This window comes from Schizosaccharomyces pombe (assembly GCF_000002945.2).
Source record: "Schizosaccharomyces pombe strain 972h- genome assembly, chromosome: I".
NCBI classification, from domain to species: Eukaryota; Fungi; Ascomycota; class Schizosaccharomycetes; order Schizosaccharomycetales; family Schizosaccharomycetaceae; genus Schizosaccharomyces; species Schizosaccharomyces pombe.
This window is the reverse complement of record NC_003424.3, coordinates 3,777,407-3,798,941: the sequence shown is the minus strand read 5'-3', so window position 1 is coordinate 3,798,941 and position 21,535 is coordinate 3,777,407. Positions and strand designations below refer to the sequence as shown.

Genomic DNA, 21,535 nt, shown 5'->3' with positions numbered 1-21,535 from the left:
AATCATAACTTAGGAGCAGTTTAATTAATATTTCACGATATAAATGTTTGAGATTAACAAAAAAAAATACTGACTGTTGCTTCAATGCACTTGCACAATTGTTTACTAACACTCTGGAAGAACTAAGCGTCTTGTCCTCGAGATTTAGCTAGCTAATTTTTATCGGAAAAGTTTGGAGGCACAAAGCAATAGTAAAAATATATTTTATACGTAGTTCTTGGGTTTTCACCGAGTAGTACTAAAACTGCTTTTCTTAACGAGCTGAATGATGATGGTATTGAAGCAGTTTGTGTCATTAAACCGAGATGTGGGTTAAGCCAATAATGTAAGTTAAAGTTAAAGACACGGAAATAGAAGAGTATTGATTAGATTTCGCTTATGGAGTTGACGAATAAGAAGGGCGGTATTTCAAACTTCCGCACTTAACGATGCTGTACTTCCTTAAGAGATGCCCAATTACCAAAGCTTCTCCTTCCACCACATCCAACACATATAATGCTCAGATTTCGAAAAGTCGCTCCAAGTCTAAAAAATGGAGGGAATCTGAAGCTATTTTCTACTTCTTCAACTTTAAAAAAAATAGCTTCAAGCCAGGTATGTTTTTTTTTAGTGACTCGTCTTATTTTTGGAAGCGGTGCAAATTTTATGATTTTTAAGCAACCCTTCTTTGTTTCTCTACTCTATGAACAGTTTTCTAAACAATCTAACAATGTAGCCTTTAAGAGCAAAGCAAGTTTCAACATCAGAATCCGTTAAATATCCAGTCATTGACCATACATACGATGCTATCGTTGTAGGTGCCGGAGGTGCCGGTCTTCGTGCTACTTTTGGTTTGGCAGAAGCCGGCTTTAATACTGCATGTATTACTAAGCTCTTTCCTACGAGGTCCCATACTGTCGCTGCCCAAGGTGGTATCAACGCTGCACTCGGTAATATGACAAAAGATGACTGGCGCTGGCATTTCTATGACACTGTCAAAGGATCAGATTGGTTGGGTGATCAAGATGCTATTCATTACATGACTAAAGAAGCACCCAAAGCAGTTTTGGAGTTGGAACATTTTGGTGTACCTTTTTCAAGAACGAAGGAGGGAAAGATTTATCAACGTGCTTTTGGCGGTCAATCCCTTGAATATGGTAAAGGTGGACAGGCATATCGCTGTGCTGCTGTTGCCGATCGTACTGGACATTCTATCTTGCACACTCTTTACGGGCAATCTCTTAAACATAACACAAACTTTTTTATTGAGTATTTTGCAATGGATTTAATCATGGAAGGTGGTGAATGTCGTGGTGTCATTGCTATGAATTTGGAAGACGGTAGTATTCACAGATTCCGTGCTCACAAGACTATTTTGGCTACTGGTGGTTATGGACGTGCCTATTTCTCTTGCACCTCAGCTCATACCTGTACTGGTGATGGTAATGCCATGGTTTCTCGTGCTGGACTTCCTCTACAAGATCTCGAGTTTGTTCAATTTCACCCTACTGGTATCTATGGTGCTGGTTGTTTAATTACTGAAGGTTGCCGTGGTGAAGGTGGTTATCTTTTGAACAGCAAGGGTGAGCGTTTTATGGAACGCTATGCTCCTACCGCTAAGGATTTGGCTTCTCGTGATGTCGTTTCTCGTGCTATGACTGTTGAAATTCGTGAAGGCCGTGGTGTTGGCCCTGAAAAGGATCATTGTTATTTGCAGCTTTCTCACCTCCCCGCTGAAATTTTGAAAGAGCGTCTTCCTGGCATTTCCGAAACTGCTGCTATCTTTGCTGGTGTAGATGTTACTAAAGAGCCTATCCCCGTTTTACCTACAGTTCACTACAATATGGGTGGTATTCCTACCCGTTTCACCGGTGAAGTCCTCACTATTGACGAAAATGGGAAGGATAAGATTGTTCCTGGATTGTATGCTGCTGGTGAAGCTGCTTGTGTATCTGTCCATGGAGGTAACCGTCTTGGTGCCAACTCTCTTCTGGACATTGTTGTTTTTGGACGTGCCTGTGCTTTACATATTAAGGATACGCTTGAACCCAATACCCCTCATAAACCGCTTGCAGCTGATGCCGGATTGGATTCTCTAAAATTTTTGGACCAAATTCGCACTTCGCAAGGCCCTAAACATACCAGTGAAATTCGTTTGGATATGCAAAAGACGATGCAACGTGATGTCTCAGTTTTCCGTATGGAAGAAACTCTTCAAGAAGGTGTTAAGAACATTGCTCGTGTTGACGGCACTTACAAGGATATTGGAATCAGGGACCGTGGTTTAATCTGGAACACCGATCTTGTTGAAGCCCTTGAATTACGTAACCTTTTAACTTGTGCTGTGCAAACTGCTAATGCAGCTCTCAACCGCAAAGAATCTCGCGGTGCCCATGCTCGTGAAGACTATCCTGAGCGTGATGACAAGAATTGGATCAAGCATACATTGACTTGGCAACACAAAACAGGCGACCCTGTCACCTTGAAGTATCGCGCTGTCACCAGAACCACTATGGATGAGAATGAAGTTAAACCAGTGCCTCCTTTCAAACGTGTTTATTAGTGAGCTTCGTTCATTTCTTAAGTTTAAGATTTGCTATTTGATAATAACATTAAATTGATTTCATGAAATAAGTGACCAGAATTTAATTAACATCTTTATTTAATCAATATGATTTATTATAAAATATCGGTATAAAGAATGTAGTTTTTACCGATAAATGGAGCTTGGGTATTAATAACTCAAATTTAATTGTGCTAATAATCATAATAATACTTTTCTATGACAATTCAAACCCACTAGTATTTGTAATCCTTGGGCAGTCAAACTGGTCATCGCTATTTGAATAATTAACTGTTTATGCTCATATCCTCAATAAAATCTAGTCCGCCACCTTAAGGACAATTACGATTATTATAATATAGAAACTCTATAATAGCACTGATACAACACATTAACAAAACGCTTTGCATCTACTGACACACAATTTCTTTGTTTCTTCTACTATTATATTGCAAAATTGAAGGTCACTGGATGCATCTATTTTACTATACAGTTGTAAATCCTTAAAATTAAAGAAAGTGTGTTCAGTTTAAGTAATTTAAAATGTCGTGCATTGACAGAATGTCCATCATGGGCATACGGTCGTTTGACAATCGTTCACGAGAAAGCATTCAATTTTTCTCCCCATTAACGCTAATAGTAGGACAAAATGGGTCTGGAAAGACTGTATGTTACATTGCCTAATTTCATATTTAAACAAATGTTAATCTAAAAGACAATAATTGAATGCTTAAAGTACGCAACAACAGGAATACTCCCCCCAAATACAAAAGGTGGAGCCTTCATTCATGATCCAAAAGTAAGTGCAGTAAATTAATGTTTACGTTAGCCTAACCTGTTAGATATGCGGTGAAAAAGAGGTCCTTGCTCAGGTCAAATTGGCGTTTCGAAATACGAACCAAGTTAAGATGATCTGTACCAGATCATTACAATTATCTGTTAAAAAAACTACTCGACAACAGAAAACCTTGGACGGACAATTGCTAATATTGAAAGACAATGAAAGAACTACAATTAGCAATCGTTGTGCCGAATTAGATTCTCAAGTACCGCTCAGCTTGGGTGTGAGTAAAGCTTTATTAGACTATGTCATTTTTTGTCATCAGGAAGAGAGCTTCTGGCCATTAAGTGAGCCTGCTAATTTAAAAAAAAGGTTTGATGAGATATTTGAATCATTGCGATATGCAAAGGCTCTGGATCAAATAAAGGGTTTAAAGCGCGACCAGGAAACTCAAGTGAAGGTCGATCAAGCGACATTGACACATTACCGCTCAGACAAAGAAAGAGCCGAGAAAATTGAATTGAGGGTACATGAATCTTTGAAGCGTATATCCTGTATCCGATCTAAAGTCGAAGAGCTTGACCAAGAGATAACTGAAACGGCTAGGCTACAAGATGAGCTTTTCAAATCCACTGAAGAATATGAACAACAAATGATTACAATCAGACATTTGGAAAGTCAAAGTGACATTATTAATACTACTATCAACGACCTTAAAAGTCAAATGACTATAACTGACGAAAGTTCTGAAGATTTGGAGAAACTTCATTCGAATTTTGCTGAAAAGGTTAAAGAGGAACAGGAACTTTACAAATCTTTAGAGAAGAAGCGTTCTGATTTAGAAAGTCTCCTCAAATCAAGAAGGGAACTCCTTGAAAAACTCACTGGAGATTTGGGTAAAATCCAAGGAGAGATAGAAAGCTTGGAGAAATTGAAGGTAAAAAAATCGACTATGATTAACGAAATTGTTCATCGCTACAATATTAATGAAATAAATGAAGAAGGGATCATGACAGAGGTGTCTAAATACGCTAGCCTTGTAAATAAAAATTATGAGATTTCCAGTGGTAAACTAAAAGAGCGACAGGTGGCCGTGAGAGCACGCATCGAAGGAATTAAAGCTCACGAGATGTTCCTTAATAATCGTGTTTCGGAAATCAACTCTTCACTTGAAAAACAACTCACAACTCAAAAAGAATTGCGCTCACGCTTTGAAATCCTTTTTCCTGTAAAGTTACAGCGAGAAGATTTTACTAAAGATGTTGAAAAATCGGATTTGTGGATTAAATCATTGCGTCAAGAGTATGAAAGTAAAAATTTGCTGGAGTTACTTGACAAACATCAAACAGCTCTGTCTTCAGTTGAAAACCGTTTAGATGAAATTTCAGAAATCGTCGATTCATACCATAAATACTCTGGAGTTCGTACCAAGTTACAAGTTTTCGAAGAGAATAAAACCAATAAATCTGCTATACTGGCTAACCAACTGATGACATTGAAAAGTTCGTTTTCAGAAGTTATGTCTTACGAATTAAAGGATGATGATAATTACAATGAAGAATTGGATAAACTAGTCGAAGATGTACGTAAAAAGTTACAAGAAAAAGAAGAGGCCGAATCATCACTTCGGTCCGTCAGGGAAAGACTTGAAATTAGAATTTCGTTATCTGTACAAAGTATTAATGATTTAACCGAGAATAAGAAGATAAAAACTAAAACTTTGAAATCTTATAGTGGGACCTTCGCTTCTATGATATCTGAAATTAAAGCTTTGGAAAGTGAAATAGAAGAAAATAGGAAAACCCTTCACTCATTGCAATTTGGATCTACATTTTATGAGAAAGCTATAGAAATATGTGTTGACCAACATGCTTGTCAACTATGTCAAAGAAGCCTCGATAAAGAAGAGGAAAAGCTCTTTGTGGAACACTGTCACTCCATGATTGACGTTATACCATCCAAATCTGCTGAAGTTTATAGTCACCTTGAAACCCTTACTAAAACTTTTAAAAATCTTTCTGAAGCTAAACCGATTTTCGATGAGATTGAACTGCTTGATAAAAGGCTTTCAGAGACGAAAACTGAACTTTCAGATTTGCAAGGTGATCTACAAGGTTTGGATATACGTAAGGACGAAATTCAATCAGAATTGGATACCTTGTATTTAAGAAGAGCAAACTTAGAGAAATTACAATTGTTGGTTAAAGACATTTCTAATTTAGAGGAAGAAATTCGTACAATTGACAGAGAAACTGAAGTTTTACGTATTGAACTTCCTTCTTCTATTGCTCATCATAATTTAGACGAAATTTATGCTGAGAGAGAAAAATTACTCGAGAAGAGGGGATACTTAAGGAAACAAATAGAAAGAACTAAATTGGAGGAAACTTCTTTTAAAAAGAAAATAGACGATGCTGTCTTAGCCAATAACGAGCAGAAACTAAAACTTACCAAGTTGAATTTTCAGGTCAATGAATTGGAACAACTCGAAAAAGATATTAACAAATCCTCCGAAGACTGTGACCTTCAAAAGAAAAAGCTTTTGGAAGTTAGCTCTAAACAAGGTTCTCAGGCACCCTTTTTAAACGAATTAGAGTCAGAGTATGAAAAATTAGAAGCAGATATTCAAGAAATGGCTCAAAAAAGTCGGACAGAAATCCTTGAAGCTAATGAATACTTGCATCAACTTAATGAATGGAACTCTGAATTGAGGATTGACGTTTCCACAAAGTTTAAATGCATAAAAGAGAAGAAAAGTAATATTGGAGAAGAAGTTAGGATTATTGCTTCTAAAATTGAAAGTACTGATGATAATTTAAGAAAGTTACAGGAGCGCTTAGCGGATTTGCGCACGAGGGAAAGGAACGCATCTGATAATCTACGCCTTCGCGCTTTAATGAGACAATTAGAAGAAGCCGTGACGCAAAAGAATTATTTGTTATCCCAGCAATCACATGATGATCGGGAATCATTTCGCGAACGAATGCAAATTTTAAAGTCAAAATACGGGGCACTCAACGCTGAGCGCGCAGGCTTATTAGGAGAATGTAAGCAATTGGAGAACTCCATTACTAAAGACAAGGAAGAACTTAATATGGAGTTTAAAGATGCGGACGAAAGATTTCGACGACAGCTTATAAAAACAAAGACTACGGGTAAAGCAAATGAGGATTTGGGCAAGTATGCGAAAGCTCTTGATGTCGCTATCATGCAACTACATTCAATGAAAATGAATGAGATCAATCGAATAGTAGACGAACTTTGGAAACAAACCTACTGTGGAACTGACATTGATACCATTTTAATTCGCTCTGATAGTGAAGGTAAAGGGAATAGGACTTACAATTATAGAGTACGTACATATATCTACTGTTACTTACTAACAACAGGTCTGTATGGTTAAAGGTGATGCCGAGCTAGATATGCGAGGCCGCTGCAGTGCTGGTCAAAAGGTTTTAGCGTGTATTATTATAAGGTTGGCTTTGGCAGAATGTCTAGGTGTAAACTGTGGAATTTTGGCTCTGGATGAGCCAACTACAAATCTCGATGAAGAGAATATATGTAGTTTGGCTAAGAATTTATCTCGGATTGTCGAATTTAGAAGGAAACAAGCAAACTTCCAACTCATTGTTATTACGCATGATGAACAATTTATCCGGTTAGTTAATTCAGATGCTTATTGTAGCTATTATTATAGGGTGAAACGGGACACGAATCAGAAGAGCATGGTAAGGTTCGCTAACACAGTTATAGTACTAACTTAGTAGATTGTTAAAGAACCTCTTTAAAATTAATGATGAATATATTCGACCTTACGTTTTAGATATTGGTTAAAGCATTTACTGAATAATAGTCTTTATAAATTGACTTGGATTCTCTATTTCTTTGTAGTCTATCTTTACTATATAGTAGTTTTTAACATGACCGAGGTAACTTTATTTTTATTTCATCAAGAACTAAAACCCTTTATTATAACAAAATGATTTGAATATACATTTTTCATTGTTTGAAAATAATGAAATATAGCTTCGTATGTTCAAAATCATACATGGTTTTGATAACAAGCTATAAACATATCTGAATTGATAAATGAGCCATTGATTGGGAAAAAGAAGGTGATCCAAAATATTCTCTCGCTAAAATAATTTGAATAATGCAAAAGCAAGAAGCCGGAAGAATAAATATAAACTATTTTAGATCCTCGAAGTATCAACAGCACTACATTCATGGTTTTAACATAATCTAAGTACAGGTTCCTCTAATTCCACAAAGCATGTTAATTCTTTACTTTTTCTATTTTTTCCTTCAATTCTTTTATCCTTAAAAAGTTCGTTCTCGAGTTGAGAAATGCAAGGTCCGATCTCTGGTGTGACCATTTATTAAGTTGTATACTACGCAAAGGAGAAGCAATTATAACGGTAGTAAAAGTGAAAAGTAGAGTTACTAAGATAACTTCACATTTTATCTGTATGTTAGTTTATTTATGCCGCATGTGGTAAAGACATACGTCTAAAGGAAGTTTACCATCTTGTCTAATTTCAAGAATTGATTCATGTGCAGAATAAGCAGTGTATCCAATAATGGAAAAAAGAGTTAGTAGAACTGATATTTTTTTTGCATTTATTGTCGAGCTTTCCATTTCAGTTTATTATGCCAGATTAGATTTCGGTGCGGTGCTTGTGTATAGTAGGTGGTAGCTGCGAGAACTCAGAATAATGAAATCTATGAAGCTTTCTTGCTTGACACACATATAAAATACGTTTTACACAAAGTATATTCTAAATCACGATTATATTGAAATTATAGTTTTCATTACTTATATTAAATTAGAAATCCTAAATAATTTGTTAATGTAAAGTCTTCTTTTTTTAGTCTTACCAAATGTGCATTTTAGAGTGTAAACTTAGTGTGAGCGCTAACTTTTGCTAATTAATAAACAATACAATAAACATTTTTGTTTCGTGTTTTATTTAATTAAATTTTCAATGTGGGTATCAGTAAATGAGTAAATTGCAGAGAATCGCAAACGCATCTTTTATTATGTTGATAGCACGATAAGAAACCTCTCAAATAACTTCAATATTTACGTATCTTTTTAAGAAATATATTTTTTAGAGCAAATGTGAATAAAATGATAACGTATACGCTATCGTACGCTTGTTGGTAAACACTGCACTGATATGAAATTTGATAAGTATTTAAATAAAATAGCAAATTTTACACATGGTGTTGTAAATGCTTTACAAATTTCAGTCTATCTGCTTGGGTTATCAGTAAGAATATCATGTGTAATTACAGAAAATAAAAACTATTGATAACAAAAAAAAAAACCTTATTATTTAAATTTACAAATAAACGTTAGCTTCGCTACGCATAGTTAGTAAACAAATTTTATATGCCTCAATTGCCTATTAGTGCTGAAGAAAAGCGTTAACACTATAAGCTAACTTTATAATTTCCCAGTTTCAACTATCAGTGTATCGAATGAATGATTATCTACAGATGTTCTATTTCAACACACTTAGTTCAATTGGCAATTGCGTTTCACCTAACATAATCAATATTAGCTTCATCTATGATGTTGGTTACATTCAGCAATTCTTTTATGGATTTATTGCCTTGTTCTTGAGTACTCGAATATAAAATCCCGCAAAACCATAAAATGTGTTTAAGAAATTTCAAGTAGATTTAATACGAATTTAACATTTTACTCTCGAGCATTGTAAAATCATTGCTGAGTTAATTTTTAGTGGAGCTTGTAAATGAGGTGAAGAAGTTACTCCCTTGAAGTTTGCCAAAAAAAATAATGATAATGATAATAATTAACACATAGAACCAAGCTCGCGAGGACTCAATCCGTGGACGTATCAACTAAAGCTTTCAATTTTTTTAGTACAAAAATATTGACTGCAATATTTTTACACCATCACAGTCTTGATTTAGCAAAAAGTTGCTTTTGAACTAGAATGTTGGCTAAATAAATGTGTTGCCTGATTGTACATGATATATTATCAGCTTTGTCAAGGGAAAAACCGAGACCGAAGAAAGTTAAAACTGAGAGAAATTCTAGATATGCTACTATAAGTGCTCTTTGTCATGAGAGAAACATGATTCTACGTGTCTGATTCACGCAAAGGATGCATCAATATACCTTCTTTTAATTACAGGATGATGCATTTTTAATTTGTTATTGTTGTGAATTCTATGTCAACTGTTTGCTAATATAGGCGGCGCAGAGATATGAAAACCAAACCGTGACAATACACCTAAGCTAAAAGGTCAACGCACGCCTAAACTAGCAGCTCAACTCATGATTGGACTAATAATTTAAAACTAAAACTAAAACCTAAACCTATTTTACAAATAAAACTCATAATTAGGCTAACAACCCTACCCATCAACTAACGACTTGACGGTATGCTATTCCTTCTTTTTTTTAAAGCTTCACTACCATCGAAATATATATAACAGTAGTAAAATTGTAAACTTTTATTTTTATACCATAGTAGTATGGCTATGATTGGAAGGTTGTAGTGTCAGTCAAGTTGGAAAAACTGTTGGCACTTTTTTTCTGAATCAATGGAATTCTTATCAAACACATGCAAACGTATAAAGAAGACTTGAATAGATAATCTTTGAATTCAAACAAATCCTAGTCAACTGAACAACGCATCTACCTCAGCAGTCCTTGGGAAATGTATAAATAGGCAAGCATTAAACTTTTATATATAAAACCATCAAGATCTCTATTTTTAACTCGGTGGTTTCTTTCACAAGACTTACTTCAAGAACGACAACACATCCTGACAGTTAATTCATTAATACTAATACTATCGAGGATTCTGTCATCCAAGTGGAATGAACATGGGCATCAAAGGAATGTTTCCTCAAAGTGAGAACTATAGTGTTGCAAGAGCGAATACTTGGTCGCTTAGAACAAAACGAATTACTGTCATTAGGATATGCTCAAAAGTGTGGCGCTATATCTTGTATCTATTGCTACGTTCATTCATTGATCCAACAGTATGGGTATAGAAAGAAGACGATAAGCAGGAGTTGCGCAAACGAAGTTATGGAGTTTCTTGCATGCATGCATGTTTTGGCATAAAGCTGGTACTTCGAAATATGCCTATGAAATCTCTACCTGCTTTGCACCCTAAATATAACGTGTCGTCTTGTAGCTGCATGTGAATTACAACGATTGATAGATGAAAAACAAATCGACTTGTTGCCCATTTCATCGTTTCAAACGACTGGTAGTGTTGCTTGTGTCCATACCCATGCTGTGTCCATATCCATACTATGTCCGTGTGTTTTGCTTTATTACACTTGGTCAAAGAAATCTATATGATGTTCTTTACGAAACCCACAAAGTCATTAGGGATATCATTCGAACAGAAGGGTATGTATGCAAAATACACTACAAGGACTAAGCCCAAGCACCGTATTGTTTCAGTCTCGAAGTAATTCTATGTACCCGTGCATTGGAGATGCGTTTAATTAACATGGTGCGATTGGACTTGAGTGAGCTGACAGCACTGTATGAGGGTCTGTTTGCCAAGATTCAGGACTTGTTGAAAGAGTTATTACAACTACAACTATAATTATAACTACAACTATAACTATAACTGCAACTATAACTACAACGATAAGAACTATCACTACTCTGAAGACAACGATGTGTTTTCTCAAGATGATAACGGATCTAGCTTCGCCATCAATAAGTATGAGACAAAGGAGTCCATCTTTGATGAAACATCCATTTGCCTGTTGTACATTTTTGCAGGACAACCAGCCTGAGCACAAGAGACATGGTGTACTAGACTTTGTGCGGAATGTCTACTTCAAAACTTGCATCTTTATATCTGATATATAGAGATATAGAGATATAGAGAGAGGCTGATGATTTATAAACACAAACGATAAGACTTGTAACATGAAGTTTGTCGAAAAAGTCAATCTTTAAATTCCTTTCTGAACCTCTCTGTTATGTCAGTGCTTCGGTATTATGCTTTAATGCAGTCACTTGAGGCGTTGTCCTAATAGGTGCAAAGTTACCGTATATTTAGGTTTCATGTTTGTGATTACTGGAGAACGACTGTGAAGAGACCAACCGTATCGTGTTTTTTCCAATTGTGATCTTCCAATGCTTAATAAATACGAAATCTTATTTCGATTTACAGGCTGGGCATTCACGAAACATAGCGTTTTTACATTTCTACAGGCACACTATAAACAACTTGCAATATCTGCCATCACTTTATTTCTCCAACTTTGTTCAAGTTAAAAGTGGCAGAAAGTGTTTCCCGATATGAGATAACCCAACGCATATGTTGTTGCAAAAACTAAACGCCCATTCATCAAGCGAGTCGAGATGAGAGGAATCATTGTATAAAAGGCTAGCATGTAAAAGCTGGAAGAAGGAAAGAACACGGGATATGTAATGGAACATGGGAAATTGATATGGACATTGATATGGACCTTGATATGGACATTGATATGAACATGAATATGAACATGAATATGAACATGAATATGGTATAGAGAACTACATCGACACAGAAAAGAAAACAAAAGTTGCTAAAATGACAAAGGTGCCGAATCAACAGGCCATAGTACCGATGGAATCCAAATACAATCCAAGAATCATTCAAACATCGCAAACATCTTTGCTCGACATTGTTGTTTTGAACAACTACTAAGAGTTGCAAATGTGAAAGCAACAACATTCAACGTATCTACAAATTTCTCGCTGTTTTGCATATACATTTCTATTTAATAGTGAATTAGCGTGCAAGAAAGAAATGGAGCTTTTTTGGATTACAAGTGATAAGAGTAGGTGTAGGAGTAGGACTCATTTATTGAATCTGGTGATTTGCGTCGGAAGGTTGAGAATATAAAGAGCGTGTGAAACTAAGCCATGTAATCTAAAACTTTACCGAAACTTTCAGATCTCGCCTATTTACCGATCCAATTGCTAGTGCAGTAATAGTTGCTTGAATTTTCACCGGATGAATCTTCTCTTGAATAAAACCGCCAATAAGAGCTAGTCAAGTTGACTACTGAAAATATACGATATTGAAGATGGCGTATGTAGTGCTTGTAATGGTCTGGTGGATGGTGGAAGCTTTCCACTCTTACTTAGCATTCAGTATTACACAAATGGATTAAGGAGAAGCGGTAAACGATTTCATGAGGTTCGTTTATTATAATGGGTTGAGTAACACGATTCAAATTGAGTCAAAATATTTTTCGAAGATAATCCGCCAATTTTCTATAACTCATATATTAATGCATTCGTTCAAATGATATTAATACATACGTGTAAATAAGGGACAAATAGGTATAAAAAACACGGCGATAAGAAATGGAATTAATATTTTGCAACATGACAACTAGACATTATTTCGTCCGTAAACTTTAATAGTCCACGACAACAAAGCGACAATAGCAGTCGTTTATTATTTGGTCTTCATTATGTCAACAAGCTATTTGAAGGGATTTATGTAAAGTATGTATTTACATTTGATCATTAGACTATTTGCTTTGGAAGAATGATAGTGATAATAATGATAATGATAATGATAATGATAATAATAATAATAATATGTTTTTTTATTCTCCTACAACTATTTCATATCGTCAATCTTCAAATTTTTCAACATGATTGGATAATGATTACTTATAAAATATATATATATATATATATACATTCATTATATACATTATATACATTATATACATTATATACATTATACTTGAACACCCCAATTGGCTATATAATTAGAGTCAGTATTTTGCTAAACTTTTATATCGCGAACATCAGCATTACTTGTATACTTACTAAAAATTCATAAACAATTTGGTAATTAATCATTGAAAATAATAAAGTTAATGCTTTGTATATACATTCTAACAGTCTAAAGTAGAGATTGGAAGAGAAAAAGTTAAAGATTGAATGAGTGTTTAGTCAAATTGATCGACATTATTGAAAACCAAGAGAAATCGATCGAGCTAAATAACATTGAGCACTTGAATAATTATAATTTAGACGGAAAAATAAATAGTTTCCGAACAACATGGAGACATATGTCCTTGACTTTTTAATCTGAGAAATGTTCAAATAGATTAAACCTCTAGTATATCCTTACCATGATAGCCAAAAATAAATCCAATCAAATTTATCATTCTGAATAATTGGGATCGCAATTTTTGATTGAGGCTTTTTGCCTTAGTATATTTAGTAACAAAAATGTCCTTTCTTGGATTTTTATAACCAAAGAGAATATGTTTTTATATCGGGCTAATCCTAATAGGGAGTTATTATAATAAGGGATATATATATTTGAAATGTTATGCTAATCATACGTTCGGTAGGTATGAGTGAAATCTTCCTTCTATTTCCTTTTAAGTATTAGTTGAGTCTTCTTTTGATATTTCAGTTTCAGGTTCGCAATTTTAGGCCATTGGCAAGGCGAGCGATTTGAACATATGCATTCGATTCATCGATTCCGTAGAAAATTGACGATCAAATCGGTCAGTACGTTAGTTGCAGTGTAGTATGACAGCATGATAACATGACATTATTAAATGTTGCAATGGAAATGTACAATAACAAAGTAAGTACAAACATATATTTTTTTTTATTAAACAATTATTATAGTTAAAAGAATGATAAATGATGTTTATAATAATTCGTCTCCCCAAAACAAACAAACAAACTAATGTTTGTTTCTAGATTCTAATATTTACCCTAACACAATGTACTGTAGAATTAAATCAATTTCATTCTTTGCTCAACGTAGTTAATCAAGTAAAATTCATTAACTGATGACCAGGAACAAATCAGGAAACCGAGTTTTTTTGGCATCTTTTCTATTATATGTATATTGATTGTCTATTGTATATATATATATAACTTCGCTGTATAATACTAATCATAAGAGGCAATGGGAATGGTTGACGTCACATCTACGACATGAATGGAAGAATATAATCTTTGTTATAACGGTAATAATAAACTTGATCAGTTTATGACTAATTTTTTGCTACTCTATTTCTCTGTCTACGTACGCCAGTTGCTCATACTTACTATATCTTTAGTTAAAGTATGTGGCATAACAATTGAGTAAATAAAAATAAAAAAAATAAACACTTTTTAAATATGGTACTTGATTTATAAACACACATGTTTAAGTATATGTACATATACAAACCAACGAAATGTAATAATACATCCAAGTGATAAGAATGCAAAAACTTATTCAACAGCAGATACACCGTTTCTTCTGTTTATAACAGCATAACGTAACATATAGAATTGGAGACAATATAAGGTCTTGTTGAGTTGTTATACCTTTCGAGGTAATAACGGTTGATTGGAAGAGCTAGAGTTCTGCGGTAAACCCATATTCCTAAATCAAGCTTTAACCATCGAAAAAGTATGAGTCGCAGAAGTGATTTTTAAATCAAATTAGGCTGTAATTAAATAATATTATACAAATACCATGAAGGCTATCCATTTTGAAAAAACATATTCAATGTCTAGATTTTACGATTTTCCTTCCTCAAATCAAGCGTAGGAAATTTACATTCCGTAACTTGACGGTTCCATAATGATGCAAGATTCCATATACGTAATACTACGTTTCCATCGGTAACTTTAAAAACTTACTACATTTTTATTTCCTTAGCATTTAAATAGTCGTTGTCAACCGCACTTCCTTTTCGACTCGTTTCTTTAACGTAGCATGAAGAATCCTCACATTCGACATGACTGATAAAAGCTGATGATACTGTTTTTGCTCCTTAAAATCTATCCGTAGAAAAATAATGCGCTTTGAGTAAGAAAACTATACAGAAGCTGCATCTAAAAAACCCGAATATCTTAATTGACTATTGTAAAAGTGTTAGTTTACAGATTTTTGGTAACGAGATAAGCAACGGAGCATGCATATGATTACCTAAGTATAACTTGTACACAATGATTAGGTGGTTTGTAAAAATGAATCCTTAAAGAATGCTACAAAGAAGTAACTCAAAATTCCAACCATACTATGCTAATAGAAACGTGAGGCAGAAATAGAAATAATGGGATTATTGGGATAGTTGAAAAAATGCTGGAGTTAAACTGAGTCTCCACAAGTATTTACATAAACATTCCTTTCGAAGTATTTCATTCATCTTGCGTGTCTGCACACACTACTATCATACAGTTTCTTCTCCCAAACACAATCAAATTAAAGAACGGTTCCATAAGCAGTAGAATCAAAGTTTCGAAAAGATACGGCCAATAACAAAGTCAGCTTTGATTTTTATCACCGATTGCTGTAATTTGTAACTGGCACAACACAATTTTCGAAATTGGATTGTTTATGAATAAGCTATCGTGCTTTTCGTATAACTTAGTGTATCTTAGCTTCCTTTGGGCTATAATCATTGTCTCTGGCTTTTCATCTTGTAGTCTTTCTCAATCGCCGGTTCCATTTTCTTCAATCTTCTATTCAATTGGATCCTATTCTCATCCGGAATGCTTTTCTTCCACGGAAAACAAATTACCGAATTTGTAAACTGTGACGATTTTTTTTTTATTTATTCAAAACTTTGCAAATTAAACTACCACCAAGTCTCTTAATAAGTAAGGAAGTCGCTATTATTGGATTAGTAGACCCACATCACCAAAATTTCTTGCCATGACGACATCACGTGTACTAGAGCAATTCGGGTCATACTTCGTGTTCAATTCTGATTTGATTTCTTTTTTTTCGAGTATGATTGTCAACAAAAAACGATAAAGACTTTTACATCTCCAGTCGGCTGAACTCCAGTAATTAAAGTTCGATATTGTTTAAAAATTAAAAAAACAAACAAACAAACAAAAAGATGAAATGATGAAATGATTGATGACGATTTTAAAAAAGATCAAAACTTGAAACTCATATCACAAGAAATGGAGACAACATTCAACTATAAAGTTTTTCAGCGAGACATGTACCGATTGATTCGGTCTTTGCAGGACTCTTGATGTTTGCCTAATCGGGTTAAATTGTGGTGGTGTGGTAATACGTACTAGCTCTCGTTTCTTTATATCCAACTGACGGCATCGCTTGTACTTTTTTAATAACTTCTTTTTCCTCTTCGTATGGTGTGTAAACTGAATGGAAACGATGAACCCATCATGAACCTCACATCATTTGGTTCCGTCTATTTAGTGCTCACCCAGTGTTGCTTTATGAAATGAAACAATGGTTGATGTTTTCATCAATCACCCATGAATTAGTTTGGGGTAAATATGATTCTATTATTATCTCTTTCTCAAAGTGCTAAGCGATGATGTACATGTATCTATGTTTTCCAAAATCTTTATCTCAATTTTTGAAACAGGACTTTTAATAGTCTTTCATATCAGCAATTGTTTCAGAAAATGTTAACAACCATCAATATTTACACAAATGATATAAACACTGATTTTACCAAGATTACCAGCGATAAAATGAGTAAATTAAGCTCTTTAGAAGTCTGATGGTAATTGATAAATATCGTGTGGAAAGTATACCGAAGTTTGGAAGAACAAGAACTTTGAAGGATGAATTTTCCGAAATGTCTTTGGTATTTGTAATTTTACTACATATATTTTATTAACAGCATTTTGAAATTTTTCAAAAACTTATTTCCTTGTCTTTGTAGCTCAGTCACCATTACTTCACTAAGCTATTTGAGAATTATATGTTTATTATAAATACTCATGAATCTTTCCCAAGCAAACTTACCTTGATCTAATAATTCTAACCATTCGCATCCATTTTTATTTATTTAACTTTTCATTTCATATCTATCTTGTTTGGTTTGTGATAAACTCTTTTTTGGAAATACATTGGGTTTAAACTCTGATTTGTAAATTTATTTTTATTTTTATTCTTATTTATTTTGTCACATCTTTATTTGAGTGTTCATACGACATTTGGAAAAACGGTGCAATTGAGCAAGGCTGAATTACTTATTTTTACATTTATTGACCACTTTCATTGAAGCTAAGCTATATAATGAATGCAACGGTTATGTGAGATTGAGTAAGAAGTGTTATGGAATAAGCAAAGTTAAATCAGTAGCTTTAATTTTTTGTTGTTTTTAATTTTAATTTGCAAACAAACAAACAAAAACGTATTCATATCATACACCTAATATTCATTCTTTTTATTAAAAAAGAAAAAAATAAGCACTAGTAAACTTGATTGGTTCTATTTATTTGAATGAAAGTAAACTTCGTTATTGAAACACGAATAGGAATATCAGACAACATATACGAGTGTCAAGAATAAAGAAGAGTTTTTAGATTTAAAGCAGTTTTGAATGAAAAAACTCCCATAAAATGATTAAATCACATTCATTGCAATAGGAAACTGTATTCGGTATATACAATCGGTATTGCATGTTGTACCAAGTATAATATAGTGATGAGATTTTGAAGTTTGTGTTCTATTACCACATGGAACTACGTCAGGAGTGGAGACCATAATCATTGTAAGTATGTTGAAAAACTTTATCCAAAGGGTAAAAACTCAGTTCTTCGAGTTATAAATCGGACCAGAGTTGCCGCAATTGAAACGAATTAGAGAAGTGAACAGGACATGCTTAGCAAGTACAAACCAGTATAATTAGAATTGAATTAACAAAGGTAAAACTTGAACGTTCATGTTTGTATACTCAAAAGAATCAACGGAGTTGTGAAATTTTCTTAGTGGAGTTTACTCATTGATTTTTTACCACTTACACACATAAGTCTTATACTTGCCAAGTTGAATGGTACCATTAGTACCAGTACTAGTGTCATCTAGTGTCAGTACTAGTGTCAGTATAGGCATCAACATCATCACCAGTATCGGCGCCAGCATCAGCACAGCACCACTACCACTACCACTACCACCACCACTTCCACTTACCACTTCCATTACTACCACGACTACCACTAACCATCACCACTTTCATCTCCATTCTTGTCATTATTGGCTTGTTGTACGTTGTTCAAATGTTTCAACGTATGTACATTTGTGACTACGATTTCTTGTTAGCGATATAAACGAAGAGGATAAAGACTTTGGAGTAAATAATTTTGGCCGTGCCACTAGCATAATGTATTTATGCGTCTAGGTATCCTGCGTCTCGGTATCCTTAGCGTTGCAAGTGGAAAGTGGCTTCACACTATAAATGGTTGACACAGCTAATACATTAGACATAAACTTTCTCAGCATTCACGAACAGTAAAAATACTATTGGTAAATGATTCATGGATATATAGTATTAGTATTTGGCATTCGTTTCGCTTATGAATTGTGATTGAACCGATATCGTATCATCATTAAAAGTTTCCTGTACATCTTCTACATCATTCAAACATGTGGAAGAATCATAAATTTCACAAAAATAATGTCTCAATCGCATACGTATTGTCTGCTCTGACTTGGCTTGTCTTCTGTATGTGATCCAAATAGACGAGAATGTCAATCCATCATGTACGACCAATCACACTTCCTATAGCTGAAACCGAGTGCAAATGCTTTTGTAGCAATCATGATCTGTGCCTTTCCAAGTTAGGGGTTCCAAGACTCGTCAAAGTGAATTTTTCATTCTTCTTCATTTAAATCTCTCGTGTAAATGGTTATCAAGATGTGATGAGAGAACAAGTCAGGGTGGTCGAAAAGGATGCTTAATTAATGTACGGTGAACGTTTCATGTTTATTCATTGAATCACCTTTCCAAAGTCTATTATTTTGTTTTGATCAACATTCGAAAATTCAAGGGAAAGCTTAAATCTCTTCTAAGAATGCATGCAGAAACAAGAAAAATGGTTTCCCGCCCAGTAGATGCTTCTGTGAATACACAAAAGTTTTGTATGAAAGGTTAAAGCGGTTGTTTGGCACTGCATGTAACTACCAAGGAAAAAGTAATGCTAAGCAAATTTAATGATGCATATATAATTGGGACAATTGCAACATTTGCAATGTTTTGCCAAAGCGAAATTGTATCTTTCGTTTGCGTATAAGGAATGTGCCTCGTCAAATTATCATCCATCCCAGCTGAACAAATACTGTCAAAGATTTCAAAAAATACCGTGAAGCATTTGCTTTATTAACGATGTTACTCAATAAAAAGATATTCATTTGTGGCATAACAAGTTCTCAATTCGATTCCAAGTACATGGAGAGCGTATGTTGAAATTAATAAATCTAAAATGGTGATTAAGGAAGGATTACTGTGCATCTTTGAAAGTCATTCAATTCCTTAATTAAAAACGACCAATATGCTGCGGTTCACCCTTAACATCATGTTTTTAACCAACGACATCATGGGTAGTAAAATAAGTAAAACCATATTCATATTCTTTCTTAATTTTCTCAATTTTGATCGTATTTCGTTTTTTTCCACAACACCAGATATTAAAATCGATAAAGAACTTTTTCCATCCGCAGTTGGGAGTACATCATTCCTACTTCGATATACTTTTGAAAGAGAAAAGTGAACCGATTGGAATTGTTTCGACAACACGAATTTTACTTCTAGGTCATATATTTATGGCGATGCCAAACAACAATATTGTTGAGACAGTAAGTTAAGCAAATGGCTAAATAAATCCAAGACTGTTGTTGAGTGCTGTGGATCTCAATATTATCAGTATCTACTCTTCTCGATGATCCTGTAAATTTTTGTTATCTTTTTTTATTTGCAGTTACTGATAATACTAGCATTTTGCATGCTTTTTTTTATTTGGATGTTCTTCCAATTGATCAATACAGTAACTTTAGAACTATCATCGCTATGCCTTTAAATGACCGCACTAAAAGCATGGTACCGAAGCACTGACATAACAGAGAGGTTCAGAAAGGAATTTAAAGATTGACTTTTTCGATAAACTTCATGTTACAAGTCTTATCGTTTGTGTTTATAAATCATCAGCCTCTCTCTATATCTCTATATCTCTATATATCAGATATAAAGATGCGAGTTTTGAAGTAGACATTCCGCACAAAGTCTAGTACACCATGTCTCTTGTGCTCAGGCTGGTTGTCCTGCAAAAATGTACAACAGGCAAATGGATGTTTCATCAAAGATGGACTCCTTTGCCTCATACTTATTGATGGCGAAGCTAGATCCGTTATCATCTTGAGAAAACACATCATCGTCGTACTACATTTTTTTTCTTACTCATTGCTTGTTTATCTACTACGATTAAACTATTACAAAGGATATCCAGGAGGATGATACACAATGAAAACCGATATGTGGGTTGCAAAAGATAAGCAGTCACCGCAAGATAGAGTAGGATGGGTTTAGATGTTTTCAGTACCCTAATGCGGAGTAAGGCTAATCACGGTATTTGTAATTCCATATTATAAGAATAAAAAGTATCGCAACGATTTGAACTGTCAATATCCATCCATTCTGTCCAAAATAGTATCCTTGTATTTGAGAGGATGATTTAGTTATGCTTCTCAAAAACTAAAGCAATTATAGATTGGTGTTTATGATTTCCAAATATGCGTTAGAAAATGATTTTTGTCAATGTTATTTTAAAACAAAAGAGCATGGTGGTGGTTATGGAGTTTAACAAACAAGAAAAATGAACATAATGTCACATTTCGTCCTCCTTTAAAAGTGTAAAAAATCGAATACTATTCTCAACTTAAGTAGTCATTAAATATAGATGATATCGAGGCTTTCGGTTTAGTCGCCAAATTTTACTTTGCGCAGTCTCTCGTCTATGTTGCTTTTTTTTTGGAGGTGTTTTTACTTTTTAAATTTCAAATTTATGAAATTTAGGCGTGAATATTGATGTTTTGAGATTTTATTGTGGGCACAAATATTTATGGACTTTTACTTAATAACTTTTCAAAACATACACGAGAATTTAACAGAAGGGACAGAAATCGTTTATGAATTATCGTTTTGAGATTATGAACGCTTGCATCACTAGTATGTTGTTTTACTATCATTCAGAAAATCACCGGAGCAATGTTTATATATATATATGTTTAATGTATCAGTTAATTTACTTTTTTTATGACTTATTACATAGTAGTTCTATATAACAAACAAACCATGGTGTTTTTTAAGTTAAAATTTATTTTCTTAAACGTAACCGATATATAATTTAGGCAAAAATTGTTGATTGATTAAGACTCAATGTAATTTAGAAGCTGTTTTAAAAATTACGAATT

At 34.0% G+C, this 21,535-nt stretch overlaps 3 protein-coding genes and 18 long non-coding RNA genes across 21 annotated transcripts; 9 read left to right on the top strand and 12 right to left on the bottom strand.

Annotated features, from left to right (window-relative positions):
* Positions 1-131: 131 nt before the first annotated feature.
* On the bottom strand, positions 132-1,137 carry SPOM_SPNCRNA.3694. The gene has a single exon (NR_193057.1). It is a non-coding gene; the product is annotated as a non-coding RNA (long non-coding RNA).
* sdh1 (succinate dehydrogenase Sdh1) lies at positions 480-2,662 on the top strand. Its single transcript, NM_001019741.3, has 2 exons — positions 480-594; positions 716-2,662. Exons 1-2 carry the CDS (start codon positions 496-498, stop codon positions 2,540-2,542), a joined length of 1,926 nt encoding a protein of 641 aa, NP_594319.1. The 5' UTR covers positions 480-495; the 3' UTR covers positions 2,543-2,662.
* Positions 1,271-2,567, bottom strand: SPOM_SPNCRNA.3693. Its single transcript, NR_193056.1, has one exon. It is a non-coding gene; the product is annotated as a non-coding RNA (long non-coding RNA).
* Positions 2,663-2,943: 281 nt separating the features above from the next.
* Positions 2,944-7,189, top strand: rad50 (DNA repair protein Rad50). The gene is made up of 5 exons (NM_001356129.2): positions 2,944-3,208; positions 3,258-3,341; positions 3,385-6,675; positions 6,713-7,051; positions 7,091-7,189. The coding sequence occupies exons 1-5, from the start codon at positions 3,086-3,088 to the stop codon at positions 7,109-7,111; spliced, it is 3,858 nt and encodes a 1,285-aa protein (NP_001342968.1). The 5' UTR covers positions 2,944-3,085; the 3' UTR covers positions 7,112-7,189.
* Positions 3,028-3,650, bottom strand: SPOM_SPNCRNA.3692. The gene has a single exon (NR_193055.1). It is a non-coding gene; the product is annotated as a non-coding RNA (long non-coding RNA).
* SPOM_SPNCRNA.3691 lies at positions 3,759-4,161 on the bottom strand. The gene has a single exon (NR_193054.1). It is a non-coding gene; the product is annotated as a non-coding RNA (long non-coding RNA).
* SPOM_SPNCRNA.936 lies at positions 5,051-7,045 on the bottom strand. The gene has a single exon (NR_151326.1). It is a non-coding gene; the product is annotated as a non-coding RNA (long non-coding RNA).
* On the bottom strand, positions 7,186-8,018 carry emc5. Its single transcript, NM_001356128.2, has 2 exons — positions 7,831-8,018; positions 7,186-7,788 (listed from the first exon to the last, which is right to left on the bottom strand). Exons 1-2 carry the CDS (start codon positions 7,960-7,962, stop codon positions 7,600-7,602), a joined length of 321 nt encoding a protein of 106 aa, NP_001343078.1. The 5' UTR covers positions 7,963-8,018; the 3' UTR covers positions 7,186-7,599.
* Positions 7,268-7,747, top strand: SPOM_SPNCRNA.3690. The gene has a single exon (NR_193053.1). It is a non-coding gene; the product is annotated as a non-coding RNA (long non-coding RNA).
* On the top strand, positions 7,852-8,053 carry SPOM_SPNCRNA.3689. Its single transcript, NR_193052.1, has one exon. It is a non-coding gene; the product is annotated as a non-coding RNA (long non-coding RNA).
* A 681-nt stretch (positions 8,054-8,734) lies between these two features.
* SPOM_SPNCRNA.3688 lies at positions 8,735-11,548 on the top strand. Its single transcript, NR_193051.1, has one exon. It is a non-coding gene; the product is annotated as a centromeric lncRNA (long non-coding RNA).
* On the bottom strand, positions 8,994-9,542 carry IRC1-R. Its single transcript, NR_151341.2, has one exon. It is a non-coding gene; the product is annotated as an IRC1-R/borderline right (long non-coding RNA).
* Positions 11,549-11,655: 107 nt separating the features above from the next.
* SPOM_SPNCRNA.3687 lies at positions 11,656-11,977 on the top strand. The gene has a single exon (NR_193050.1). It is a non-coding gene; the product is annotated as a centromeric lncRNA (long non-coding RNA).
* SPOM_SPNCRNA.234 lies at positions 11,806-12,837 on the bottom strand. Its single transcript, NR_150651.1, has one exon. It is a non-coding gene; the product is annotated as a centromeric lncRNA (long non-coding RNA).
* On the top strand, positions 12,100-12,745 carry SPOM_SPNCRNA.3686. Its single transcript, NR_193049.1, has one exon. It is a non-coding gene; the product is annotated as a centromeric lncRNA (long non-coding RNA).
* A 589-nt stretch (positions 12,838-13,426) lies between the features above and the next one.
* On the bottom strand, positions 13,427-14,154 carry SPOM_SPNCRNA.3685. Its single transcript, NR_193048.1, has one exon. It is a non-coding gene; the product is annotated as a centromeric lncRNA (long non-coding RNA).
* A 427-nt stretch (positions 14,155-14,581) lies between these two features.
* SPOM_SPNCRNA.3684 lies at positions 14,582-16,814 on the bottom strand. The gene has a single exon (NR_193047.1). It is a non-coding gene; the product is annotated as a centromeric lncRNA (long non-coding RNA).
* Positions 15,036-17,414, top strand: SPOM_SPNCRNA.3683. Its single transcript, NR_193046.1, has one exon. It is a non-coding gene; the product is annotated as a centromeric lncRNA (long non-coding RNA).
* Positions 17,380-19,095, bottom strand: SPOM_SPNCRNA.3682. Its single transcript, NR_193045.1, has one exon. It is a non-coding gene; the product is annotated as a centromeric lncRNA (long non-coding RNA).
* SPOM_SPNCRNA.3680 lies at positions 18,219-21,322 on the top strand. Its single transcript, NR_193043.1, has one exon. It is a non-coding gene; the product is annotated as a centromeric lncRNA (long non-coding RNA).
* On the bottom strand, positions 19,340-21,095 carry SPOM_SPNCRNA.3681. Its single transcript, NR_193044.1, has one exon. It is a non-coding gene; the product is annotated as a centromeric lncRNA (long non-coding RNA).
* Positions 21,323-21,535: the final 213 nt, after the last annotated feature.

Bases quoted from the DNA above. Each gene is read 5' to 3' on its own strand.
- rad50 (NM_001356129.2), top strand. From the start codon at position 3,086: ATGTCGTGCATTGACAGAATGTCCATCATGGGCATACGGTCGTTTGAC. The intron at 3,342-3,384 runs GTAAGTGCAGTA...CTAACCTGTTAG, and splicing joins CCTTCATTCATGATCCAAAA to ATATGCGGTGAAAAAGAGGT. The intron at 7,052-7,090 runs GTAAGGTTCGCT...CTAACTTAGTAG, and splicing joins ACACGAATCAGAAGAGCATG to ATTGTTAAAGAACCTCTTTA.
- emc5 (NM_001356128.2), bottom strand. From the start codon at position 7,962: ATGGAAAGCTCGACAATAAATGCAAAAAAAATATCAGTTCTACTAACT. The intron at 7,789-7,830 runs GTATGTCTTTAC...ACTAACATACAG, and splicing joins ATGGTAAACTTCCTTTAGAC to ATAAAATGTGAAGTTATCTT.
- sdh1 (NM_001019741.3), top strand. From the start codon at position 496: ATGCTCAGATTTCGAAAAGTCGCTCCAAGTCTAAAAAATGGAGGGAAT. The intron at 595-715 runs GTATGTTTTTTT...CTAACAATGTAG, and splicing joins AAAAAATAGCTTCAAGCCAG to CCTTTAAGAGCAAAGCAAGT.